Source organism: Muntiacus reevesi, chromosome 10, assembly GCF_963930625.1.
Source record: "Muntiacus reevesi chromosome 10, mMunRee1.1, whole genome shotgun sequence".
Classification (NCBI taxonomy): Eukaryota; Metazoa; Chordata; class Mammalia; order Artiodactyla; family Cervidae; genus Muntiacus; species Muntiacus reevesi.
The window spans coordinates 15368590-15381450 of record NC_089258.1 but is presented as its reverse complement, the minus strand read 5'-3'; the positions used below and the strand labels follow the sequence as shown (position 1 = coordinate 15381450).

At 41.3% G+C, this 12861-nt stretch overlaps 1 protein-coding gene across 1 annotated transcript in view; it reads right to left on the bottom strand.

Annotated features, from left to right (window-relative positions):
• HABP4 (hyaluronan binding protein 4) overlaps positions 1-11915 on the bottom strand; it is a 34532-nt gene extending 22617 nt beyond the window's left edge. The window contains exons 1-4 of the mRNA XM_065947103.1: positions 11457-11915; positions 6833-6995; positions 480-641; positions 201-269 (exon numbers count right to left, since the gene is read on the bottom strand). Coding sequence (XP_065803175.1) covers positions 201-269; positions 480-641; positions 6833-6995; positions 11457-11817 — 755 coding nt within the window. The 5' untranslated portion in view covers positions 11818-11915. The remainder of the gene's footprint in view (positions 1-200; positions 270-479; positions 642-6832; positions 6996-11456) is intronic.
• Between the last annotated feature and the right edge of the window lie 946 nt (positions 11916-12861).

Sequence of the window (12861 nt, the reverse complement as noted above, 5' to 3'; positions counted from 1 at the left end):
ATCTAACTACAACATAGCAAACCTGTTTTAAAAAGTTATCTCATGAAACAAAAGCTTAAATTCAATTTCTACATAAAGCACACAAGTATAAAGACACCACAAGCATACCACAGAGGACATAACCTTCAAGACAGGCAAGTAAAGGTCCAGATATTTCCACTTAATTGCAGATTCACAGAAGATACATATTTGCACCATACCTGGTATCTTTACCTGATCCCCAGGTGCGAACTCCATATCCACCCACGTTGTCTTCAGTTCTGATTGCTCTAGACAAAGAAAGAATATTCCCTTAAACTAGAAACGAGTCTCCAGTCAATCTCCAAATTAGAAAAGTTGATCAGAAAAGCTGTCCCAGAATCAGCTCCCTCAGGAATAACTGCATACTAATATAAAGTCAACTAAATATTAACACACAACAGATGCACACCATGTATTACACCAAGATCTTAAAGAGATAGCATGACAAAGAAACTTACATTTTATCATTCCCACCATATCTCTCAAATTCTCGTTTCCCTCTCTGGTCAAAACCGTCAAAAGTTCTGTTCCCAGGACCACCTCTGCCTCTGGTTCGCATGCCCCCTCTTGGGCCTCCACGTCCTCTCAGCGGTCTGTCTCGATCAAACCTGTCAATTGGTCTAGGAAGAGATGAGTACCATAAAAATGGTGACCTGAATTATAGAGCTAAGGCTTCTTTTTTTTTAAGAAAAAAAATTCTAGAAGTTCATTACGGCTATAGTATGTTGGAAAGAACTTGTGGTTTGAATAATAAATTAATAGTCAGATTTTACTGAGCACATACTACCTTTGACACTGTTGTGCACTCTTGGCATACAGTTTATTAATTATAACTCGTGCCCACAGATGAGGATAATAGCTGAAGATGATGTCCTTGTTGTTAAATCCAGTAGCCACTTCTGTCTCTAGGTCATTTGACCCCTATGCATCATTTGACAATGCCAACCACTAGTTTTCCTCTGCTCTTTCTGGCTCCTCTCTCCCTGTGTGTCCTTAAAAAGTTATTTTTGCAATAGGTAACATCCAAACATTCACAAGGTACTCATCCTGCTTCCTGGGCACCCAATTCGATTTCTCGGAGCCAGGCACTGTAGTCACATATAAAGAAAGGTTCCACACCTTGTCTTTTTAAGGAACATGTCTTAGATACCCGTCTTCTGGATACCCACCCATTTGTCTATAAGAATATCAGCATTCCCACCGTCCCACTCCTGCACACACCATCCTCATCTCTATGCTATTGATATGTGACCCCTTCATGTGCCCCTGTGTCTCTCATTTGGGGGTCTCTCTGATTCCAGGTCATAAAGACAGTTACTTCCTGGACATTCCTCCGTGTCACCTCATGTCCCTGAAGATACATGACCCACACTAACCAAGAGGTTAGTGTCCCGCTATGGTCCCTAACTCACATCACAGAAGTATCCAAGCAAAGAATCTGCCTTTTCTCACTCTTCCCCTGCCGCACCCCCTGGACCCAGGGCCTGCCTGCGTGCTTCTCCTCACTGTTCCTGCTACCATCTGCTCACAGTCACTTTTTATGGGGACTTGTTTCTCTTCCACCAGACTCAAAGCTTCTGCAGAAAGAATCTCATCTTTTTCATTGTTAAACCTTAGTTTAATAAGATAAATTATATATTTTTTTAATTTGTCAAGACTTTGAAAAACATAGAAAGCGACAAATTACTTATTGAAATCTAGTGATATTAGTGGCTCAAACACCAGAACTGGAGATGTATTCCAGTCTACTTTTAGGGCTGAAAATGTTACATTAAAAAGCTACTATAGATCATGGATAAAAAGACACAAAATTCACAATTCTCCTTATTCAAAAAGATGAAAAAATACAGAAGCACTGATCATCCACTTTATGCCAGTCTCTTTCAAGAAAGATCATCCTAAATCAGTTTCCAAGTGGGCTTTTTCTGTCTCCCACCTCCTCTGACCGAAACCAAAATTTTAAATGGAGACTGTTGTAGAATATGATTCCACATTACAGTAAATATCTAAAGCAGAGTTCTAAAACAATAATAAATGAAAAGTACAGTAAGTTCTTTTTTTTTTTAGTAACAGTAAGTTCTTAACCAGGAAGCTGGACAGGCCATAAAAGGAGTCTACCTAGAAACTGAGAGGAAATGAAGCATAAAACCATATGTGGAAAATAATGCCAATAGTCAAAATTAGGTTTAAATGTACATGAAATCTAGATCAGATACTGATAAAATAACAAATTCATTAAAAATATGATAGTAACTGAAACTGGTACCCAAAACAGCTTTGTGGTCTGGTTTATTTTAATCCCTTAAATAATTTTTCTTTATCCCACAAGTTTACCCACCTCCACCCCACCTCCCAATTAAATGTATTCTCAAGTGCTTCCTTGTAATTCCCTTCTTATAAAAGATATCTGCTACTTTTTTATAGGTTGGTAAGCATTGAGGAATCCTCGACTCCACTTAGGAACCTTTATTGTGACATACTCACAAGCAAAAAGAAAACAATATTGCACTGGGCCAACCGTCCCATCCCACTTTTCAGTTCAACTCAGTTCAGTCACTCAGTCGTGTCCGACTCTTCGTGACCCCATAGACCACTGCATGCCAGGACTCCCTGTCCATCACCAATTCCTGGAGTCCACCCAAACTCATGTCAATTGAGTCGGTGATGCCATCCAACCATTTCATCCTCTGTTGTCCCCCTCTCCTCCTGCCCTCAATCTTTCCCAGCATCAGGGTCTTTTCAAATGAGTCAGCTCTTCGTATCAGGTGGCCAAAGTACTGGAGTTTCAGCTTCAACATCAGTCCTTCCAATGAACACCCAGGACTGATCTCCTTTAGGATGGACTGGTTGGATCTCCTCACAGTTCAAGGGACTCTCAAGAGTCTTCTCCAACACCACAGTTCAAAAGCATCAATTCTTCGGTGCTCAGCTTTCTTTATAGTCCAACTCTCACATCCATACATGACTACTGGAAAAACCATAGCCTTGACTAGACAGACCTTTGTTGGCAAAGTAATGTCTCTGCTTTTTAATATGCTGTCTAGTTGGTCATAATTTTCCTTCCAAGGAGCAAGCGTCTTTTAATTTCATGGCTACAGTCACCATCTGCAGTGAATCTGGAGCCCAAAAAGATAAAGTCTCTCACTGTTTCCAGTTTCCCCATCTATTACATCCCTGTAATCTACTCTCTTACCACAGTCCTAATAAGTAGACATGAGTACAGGTTTTGCAGGTAAAGGGAATGAAGTTCATGGAGGGAGGAATTGGAAGTTAATGTTTAATGGGTATAGCTTGGGAAGATGAAAAATTTTCTGGAGATGGATAGTGGTGATGGTTGCACAACAATTAGAATGTATTTAATGCCACAGCACTGTACACTTAAAAAGTGGCTAAAATGATAAAATTTCATGTGATGCATTGCCATGTGTACGTGTTCAGTTGTGTTCCAACTCTTTGTGACCCCATGGACTGTAGCCTACCAGGCTCCTCTGTCCATGGGATTTTCCAGGCAAGAATACTGGAGTGGGTTGCCACTTCCTACTCCAAGGGATCTTCCTGACCCAGGGATCGAACCTGCATCTCTTGCATCTCCCGCTTGGGCAGGCAGATTCTTTATCATTTTACCACAAGTTTTAAGACTCCAGGAGTTGGTGATGAACAGGAAAGCCTGGCATGCTGTAGTCCATGGGGTCGGACACGACTGGGCGACTGAACTGAACAAGTTTTAAAAATTCTTCCTGGTGAGGAAGAAAAAAAATTTAGACATCTGAGTCAGTGATTGTTTTAGGACTGGAGCTGACTTGAAATGACCAGAAGTAAACTGCAGAAAGAGCCAAAGAAAGAATCAAACTGTATGGAGACAGAATAATTATCCAGACTAATTTCCTAACAGTCTGTTCTAAGAGTTTACTTAAGAGTTCATCATTTGGAGACTAAAGAAAAATTCTTACTGCATTAAAAACAGTAGCTGCATTCCCAGAATATATACAAGTGACACGGCTGATCTCTGTACCTAAGCCACACGACAGTTACTCACAGCACCATCTGTGGCTATTGCTTCTATGTGAAAACTATGTTCTGCTCTAGGGGAATAAAAATCCATGCCACTAAAACTCTGGGTATATCCTTATTCATAAATTGAGAAGACTGAATTAAGCAGTCTGTTAAGATTATCGAAATCCTATATACAATAAACATGCCCAATAAACATATATAGATATCAAATAAACAAAGATCAAACTTTATCATACTGAAGTCTACAGAAAGTGCTATGAGAAATGCTCTTATAGATTACTATTAACAGCAACAGAATAAACTGACATGTTACTAGCATGGTGATTTGTCACCATGTATTAATAGTCCCCTCCAATGTTTGTTTGTTTCACACTACAGGTACCAATCCAACCTCACACTGAAGTACCAACTGGGTCCCAGATTTAGATACATGATACTCAGTGGAGAACCACTGCTTTAAGACCCTAATTGGGATTCCTACTTTAAGAACTACATCTAGGAAAGGCCTTATATGGGTAAAAGGCTGCTCACTGAGTATTATTCATGAAGCAAAAAGCTGAAAGCTGAGCAAAGATCCAACACTAATGGAATAATTACATTATAATACTCCAAACAAAAGATCATAACAGAACCATCAGAAATGCTTACCAACACTGTCCATAACATCATTGTTAATGACTTCTACTTGTCAAGTGGAAAGAATGAATATATAGTACTCAGTGTATATGCACTGGTGAAGAGTTAAACAGCAGTCATCTCAAATGGTAAAAGAGTGGTTTAAATTTTTTTTAATTTTATTCATTTTCCTAATTTTCTAAAGTGACTATAAAATTATTTTTATTAAAGATCTTATGGCTGTTTATCAAAAGAAAAGTATTTTTTAAGAAAAGAGGAAAATTATCTTTTCTGATAGTGCAAGACTTCACAAAAAATATTTTCAAATTTCCCTCAAAGTAAACATTTCCTACATATTCCTAATATGATACACTGGGAAGGACACAGATATCACACTTCTAATGTATCCCTGTCAAAATGCAGAACCTTGTCTCATGAGGAATAACTGGTTCATGTTCTTCAAAAATGTCAACTCCATAAATAAATGAAAAACTAAAGAGCTGTCTTAAGACTAAATGCAATACACGGAAACTCGCTGGTGATTCAATGGTTAAGAATTTGCCTTCTAATGCAGGGGATGAGTTCAATCCCTGGTCAGGGGAAACTAAGATCCCAAACAAATGCCATGGGGCAACTAAGCCCAACTGGAGAACCGGTGCACTCTAGAGTCCATGCTCTGCAATGCATGCCCGTGTGCCCCAATGAGAGGAGCGCCCGTGTACCACAACAAAGACCCAAAGCAGTCTAAATAAATTAGAAAATGTAATGCACATTCCTGGACTCTGATTTTTTTTTTTCTTTTGCTAAAAAGATATTAATAGGACAATTGGTACAGTTTAAGTAGTCTATAGATTACATGATTCAGATAATTAGATAATAAGTATTGCACCAATGTTAATGAGTTTGATAACTGTACCGTGTTTTTAGGAAACATCCCTGCATCTTACTCTCAAAAGTCAAAGAAAAAAGATGTGTGTGTGTGTGTAACAGAGAGAGAAAAGGAGAAAGAGGAGGAGAGAAGAAGAGAGGAATATGGTAAAGAAAAGGTGGTAAAAAGTTTTTGGAGAATCTGGACAAGGATATATGGGGATTTCTTATACAATTCTTGCAACTTTCTGTAAATCATCCCTCAATAAGGCATTTTTTTTCATGTTAACATATAAAGACTTGTCCTTTAAAAAAAAAAACTCATAACTTTGCTACTAAAAAAGCTGGAAACTTGAGCTATAATTTCTTTATTTCCACAGAATAAATCCCTGAAGTAGGGGAAAAACACAAAAATTGCTTCCCCAAATAAGCAACTCTGATCTAGAAGGCTTTCTGTAAGCAAGCAGACTACAGTTGTTGCACAGCTAATTTGAACTAATCACCCCAAAAAAGCAGAATTAAACCTTTCTCTTGCCTTCATCCTCTAACATGGTGGCAGATATACCATTTCCGTTTTGAAGGTGTAATGAAATACGTAGTCAAGAAGTTAAAAGACTTTGGGAACAACAGATCCCTTGACATTAAACTGTACGCTATTCTAGTCTCTTTTAGCTTTTTAAACTTTCTATTCCTTTAAATGTGATTCACAAGTAGTTTTGTTTTAACCTAAACCCAGTGCTATGTAGGTTTAATAATTAAAAACTTGAGGCAGCAAGTATCCATCCTGTTAATGCTAAACATAAGACATTAAAAACTGCTTCCTGTGTTTAGGTGGGTATGATAGCCCACATACCGCCACATTACTCAGACTGTATCAGCCTGAGACCATCTTCCAGGTCAGAGCACTCTCTAGAGAAGGCATGGAAGCCTTAAACTAGCATCACACATTCCATCAATTTTTTGGTCAAATTTCACCATAAATTTAAATTCATTAGTGGCCCAAATTAGTTCTACTAAATCAAGAACATAATTATACCTCTGGTCTAAACTGCAAAAGAAAATTTAGCATACTCCTGTAGAGTTTGTTATAAGAATGTCTTTCAAAGTCATCAATAAATTATCCACTTTTTATTTTGTAATCATTTCCTGAACCAATGGAAGATCCTTCACCTGTTACCTAAAGCAGTATGATTTGTTACTTAGATCGGCAAACTGTTCCCAGGACTGGCACCACCAAAACTTTGCAAAGGCCTATAGTCCTCTGAAAATCCTTCTGGTTCCTCCAACCCTCCAAGCTGAGGCCTGCAGCACCTACTTTTCATCTGTAAACTTCTCAGGTGTAAAATCCGCCTGCCTCTCGGTGTCATAGGGTCGATATTCTCTGTAGGATCTCCGCTCTGCTCTATCAAGCGTCACCTCCATCCCTCGGCTATCACTCCATCCTTGCTGCTCCCCTCTTCTGGGAGTTCTCTTCTGGCCTGAGAGGGAGAAATCAAAGAGGAGAACTAGAACCCAAAGTCTGCAGCAGCCCGTTATTACAGGTACTTTTAAATTTCACTTTTCTAGAAATCAATGTCACAGGAAAATTTGGGAAGTTTGAAAAACTTCAGAGAAGAAAAAAAGTTGCTGATACTACTACTGCCCAGAGTTGTCTTTTAATAAAACTTTGACATTACCATTGAAGCATATGCTTTCCCTTATGTCCTAGACAGTATGATAAGATAAACTATAGCAACTATCCTACAATTAAAAGTGTCTCACAATGACTTTGTGATAGCTATTGAAGATATATATCAACTACATTTCACAAGAGCAGCTTTATCAAAACATGGTAGTTAAGGTCTTTCCAGAAAAGTAAAAGACAAATACCCTGTATTTGGAATCCCACCTATAGTTTATCATTAATTACCTAATAAAGTTTTCATTTTTAAATAGTTTGTACCATTATAATTTTTCTCATTTGAAAACAGATTTTCCTGTTCTTTGATGCGATTTATACATTTATAATCGCACCTCTCAAATATGAGGCCAAGCTGGTATTTGCCAACTCATGTAAGGGCCGGCCAGCACTTGAAGGGGTATCTCCTGCCCATGGAGAGGCCCGCAGTGAGGAGGCTGGGGCTGGGGCCACTCCAGTCTTCTCTGTTCTCCCTTCACTATTCTCAGTTTTGACACTTTAAAAATTTTCAGCAGAGTCTATGTCTCAAGGCATCTATTATTTGGTAAATATCAATGTATCATGAAGAACAGTGTTACTTCTTAAATAATCTTCAAAAAATGTGTTTATTCTTTCCTTGTATACATTTAATAGGTCTCCATCTCAAACATTATGTAAAATTTTTATTTTAGTAGCTTCGATTTTTCATGGTATAAGTCACCCTTCACATTCATTGTATGGTTGTAAAAATATATTAAGTGTATTTGAATTAATGGGTATTATTTAAACTACTGGGTTCCTTTCTTACTTAGGAGATACTCATGACTCTTACGGAATATATGTTTAACTGTATTCTATTTTCCTATTTAATATTTTCTATCAAAAGTTTATAAAGGAGGCACATGTAAGTATTAACCTAGTTTCAATAGCTTACTGATCTCATTTTAAAGCAAAAATCATGTTTGCAACATCACTAACACAAAACTGTACAATTTATTACTTGTTAATTACTTGAAATGTGAAATGTTACACAACAGATCTAAGTTCAATCTTAAGTTAATGTCCCATAACCTAGAAAATGCTCAAATCTGATTTGAATCCTGAAGCCACAATCTAAACTTGTGACGTGTTTAGGATACAGAGAAGATGTTATCATAAGTAAAGCATTAGGCTTTTATTTCAGAAACAAAACAGAGACCAAATTCATACCCTGCTGTCCAGGAGTATGCAAAGCCATATCCAAGGGCACATATGTTACTAAGAGAGACAAATTTGGAAGAGGCATTTAAAATGTAAGGCAAAAATGTTATTATGAAAGTTAATTAACAAGTTGAAAACTGTAATAGACTATGACATAATAGCCATCAGCAAGTAGCTCAACAGTAATAATACTTTCCCCTCAATGTAAAAAGTTATTTTAATACAGTTTCAAATTTCCTATCCATAACCTATAACTTAGAATATACTAAATATCTCCACTTAACCACAGAATTACTTAAGAGCTTATTTCCACCTTCCAGTTTTCAAAGTTACTTTTAAAACTGTATCAATTAAATTTGGAATTCATCATTCAAAACTTAAAATGACATTTGCTACATACTTTATACTAAAGCGTCTTCCAAAGCTTCAGTGTATAAGTTGAAAAGCATTAAATATGACCTGGCAATTTATTAGAATAATTATCAAAACCCTGCAAACATTTCATTTTCCTTCCAAAATCCAAAATCCAAAGATAATAGAGGTCCAGTTTTTCCCACAACTTACTACTAAGAGATCAGAACTGCAGCTGAAGCTAGTCGTTCTGTGCTAGATCAGCAGCTCCAAGTGGATAATGCAAACACTGAATTTTACTAGCCCTTTCGAAATAAAAGGCTGGCATATGCAGTCTGATCACTGATCTAACCCCAGCCCACATAAAGAGACAGAATACTGTAAAATTTACAGTGCAATTTCCCTGAAATAAAGTTGAGCTTTGACTTGGAGAAGTTCTGAAAGGCCAGGAAAAGCAAAGCTGAAACAGCCTCTGAAGACTTAAAGAATAAATTTTTTGAGTAAAGGTCTATACTGTTAAATAGTGAAGGATATTAAAAATCTACTTCTATGGGAAAATCTTATGATTTTCACATCCTTTTGTGACTAATGTTTCTGTTAGTCAAACTTGTTTTGACTTTGACTCTTGTCTACACTAAGCATTCACTTTTAATAGCCAAATAAAATTAAAATATTTGAGTGTTAGAGAAGTACAGTCCATATCAATTAGGGCTACAAAACCTTGAGAGGGTAGCTCTCTAACACCCATTACAGATAAATTCAGTACAGTAACTGCACAAATGGAAATTAATGAGCTGTTTGCTCCTGAAATAACATACTTGAAAAAGAACTAGAATTACAAAACTTCCATTCTAACTACAAAATTAACTAAAGTTCTTTAATACAGATCTCACAAACCAGATCACCTGGATTATAAACAATTGACAGAAAAAGTTATTAGCATACTACATTATAATGCTAAGTTTATTTATTATGCTAAATGCAGGTTGCAACCGAGTTTATAACATCTGAAATTTAGGGGAAAAAAAGAAGTAGCTCTGTGCATTTATATGTGTAAATACAAAGTGTTAACAGTAAGAAAAGTATGGATTTTCACTTTACTTCATACACTTCTGAATTGTTTAAAATACAACAAAAATGCATGACAATTTTACTAGTAAAAAGGTTAAAAAGCAATACATTAACAGAGCAAACTAAATTTGGTTTCTCACTGAAAGATAATATTTTCACTTGTTAAAAAATAAAATTTAGCCTGCCCAATTCTTTTATTACTATGATATTTATCTAAATAGATTTAAGAGAAAAATAGAACATATACAAAATGTACAATACATCTCAAGTCTCACTCACTGTTTAAATAGGCTCATCTAGGTACTTGCCTATCAAGAAATCTTGGGATATCCCAACAGCATTTAAAATAATTGTCAATATTATAATGACTTAATTTTCTGATTCTCAAGAGATATTATTGCTGGATTGAGCTTTGCACAGATAAAGGTAAACATTACCTAGCTGCAGAAGCCAAGGCCCCAACGCTCAAGTCAGGAATTATTCTCTCAGGACTGGGCTGACAATTTTTATCAAGCAAGGAACAAGCCAGTAAAGCCGAGTTGAATACGCTGCCAAACACTGGCTGGAGTGGTCGAATCTTGCATCTTAAAACTTATTTTGGAAACCTTAGGACCACTTTTTTTTTTTTTTTTTGGAAAACAGAGGAAACACAGGTGGAATCTTGGAGGCTTTACCAATGAAGTGGTTCAGGTGAGAAACGACTCTTAAGCACCATCCGTGCCTAGATGCCGTCAGTAGTACACCAAGCTTTGCACTGGCCATTCTGGCTAAGCAGAGAATGGGGAACTTTGAATATTCTTGAAAAGGTTAAAAACGCTTCTTCTTAAAGCAGCCTGAGTTAATGACAAGTTACACAAGCCATCATCACTACGTGCTCTACTGAAAACCCGTGCGGGATGACTGTTGGAAGTCACCGTAAGGGAGATGGATGGGTGAAGGCACAGAGCTCGGAAGGCGCCGGGGACCCCGCGTCAAGCCCCGCAGCATTCTGCTCGCGGCCCTGACGTCACAGCCCACCCCCGCGGTCACCCAGGCCTTCCCTCCATCACAGAGGCCCCAGCTCCTCACCCCGGCGATCCTTTCACACACCCCGAGTTCTCGCCGCCACCCCCAGGGGCCGGGTGCGCCCTCCTCCATTCTCCCTAAGAGGCGCTCCCCTCCCTCCTTCCCACGACGCTCCTTTTTGCCTCCTGACGTGAATCTTGCAGAGGTTGGGCTGGAGGATGGAGAAGGTGCCTGCTAGTTTTTAGATCTGAGAGCCCTGGGGCAGCGACCCCAGTGTTCGTCCACATACACCACCCAAGAAATATGCCTCAACTTTGCCCAACTTGTAAAGGCTCAGTCCCACCGTTCAGAAACCCCCTACTCCAAGCCTGCACTCTCCTTCGCTCCCAGAAGGGGCTGGGAAAGGCCAGAAGGGGCGTGACACTTCCCCCACCCTGTCCTTTTCCCCACCTTCCTCAGCCACTGGGACCCTCAACTTCGGTCAACTCTTCCCAGCGCCCCTTCCCTTTCTGAAACAGGTTCCAGCGACCCCAGTCTCGCAGGAGCAGGTCCTGGGGCGGCTGAGGAGGGGTGACCTCCATGACCCCATTCTCCTTCCCCTCCCGCCCACCGCGCCCACCCTGGGACACCCAGGTGCCGGGCTGGGCGCGCGTACCGGGCGGCTGCGGGCCGCCCCCTGGGCTGTCTGGCTGCTGCGAGCTGGGGGCCGGGAGGCTCTTGCGCTCCTTCTGGGACTCCCTCCGGCCGCCGCCCGCGCCGGGTCTGTGGCCCGAGGCCCCAGCCGGGCTCCTGCCGCCGCGGTTGCCAGCCCCGGCCGCCGCCGCCGCCGCCTCGTCGCGCCTCTTGCGCTGCAGCTGCTGCTGGCGCCGGCGTTCGGCCTCGCGCAGGATGTCGAACGGGTCAGACTCATCGTCTAGCAGCTGGTGGAAGCGGTTGGCCACGACGCAGCCGAAACTCTCCTGCATCGCGGCGCCTGCGGCAGCCGCAGCCACAGGACTTCCCAGAGCGCCCTTCATGCCGCCGCGGCCACTGCGGGCCCGCCGCGGGCAGCCCACGCGAGCGTGTCTCAGCGAAGCCGGCGATGAGGACCCATCCTACCCGCAGCTACTGCCCTCCCAGCCCTGCCCAGTCCCGTCCCTCCCAGCGCCCGCCCCCGCACCGCCGCCGCGCGCCCGCCTAGCTGCTTCCCACCAGCCAATCAGCGCACGAGGGCACGCCCCTTTTCCTAGCCGGCACGCCTGGAAGCCCAATCAGAGACCGGCTGCTGTCACGTCAGGCGACCTCTATGCCCCGCCCCACGACTCAGCAGGGAGGGGCTGGACCCAAGGGGCGGAGCTGCTGGGAGGAGCAATGAATCTTGTGGTCCAGGCTGCCGGGCCAGGCTGGTGGGTCACGGCCGTCATTTGTGTTTTCTCTGGGACCGGGTCCACATTTATCGTCGTCCACTCTTCTTTGAAGCGTGTATATTGATTCGACAACTATACAATGTACACTTACTATGTGCCAGGTGTTATGTCGTAGGAGAGACTAGCTCCCTGTTTCGAAAGATCTTAGTCTTCAGGCAGAAAAGTGCCCTGAAGGAAAAGCAGACTTCTCTATGACCTACTTAAGAAGCTTGGAGAGGCTTTCCCACGGGAATGCCGGTTACGCTGAGATATGAAGGCTAACAAGGGCCAGGAGTAGTGGCAAGTCTACAAGTCTGAGGTGGGGTGGAATACAACCATTCAAGCTCAGAGAAAACCAATTAAATGAACTGCTAAGAGTTGGGGGGTTGGCATCACTGACGCGATGGACATGAGTTTGAGTAGGCTCCGGGAGTTGGTGATAGACAGGGAAGCCTGGCGTGCTGAAGTCCATGCAAAGAATCTGACACGACTGAGCGACTGAACTGACTGAAGAGTTGCTGCTGCTGCTGCTGCTGCTGCTAAGTCGCTTCAGTCGTGTCCGACTCTGTGCGACCCCATAGACAGCAGCCCACCAGGCTCCCCTGTCCCCGGGATTCTCCAGGCAAAAACACTGGAGTGGGCTGCCATTTCCTTTTCCAATGCATGCATGCATGC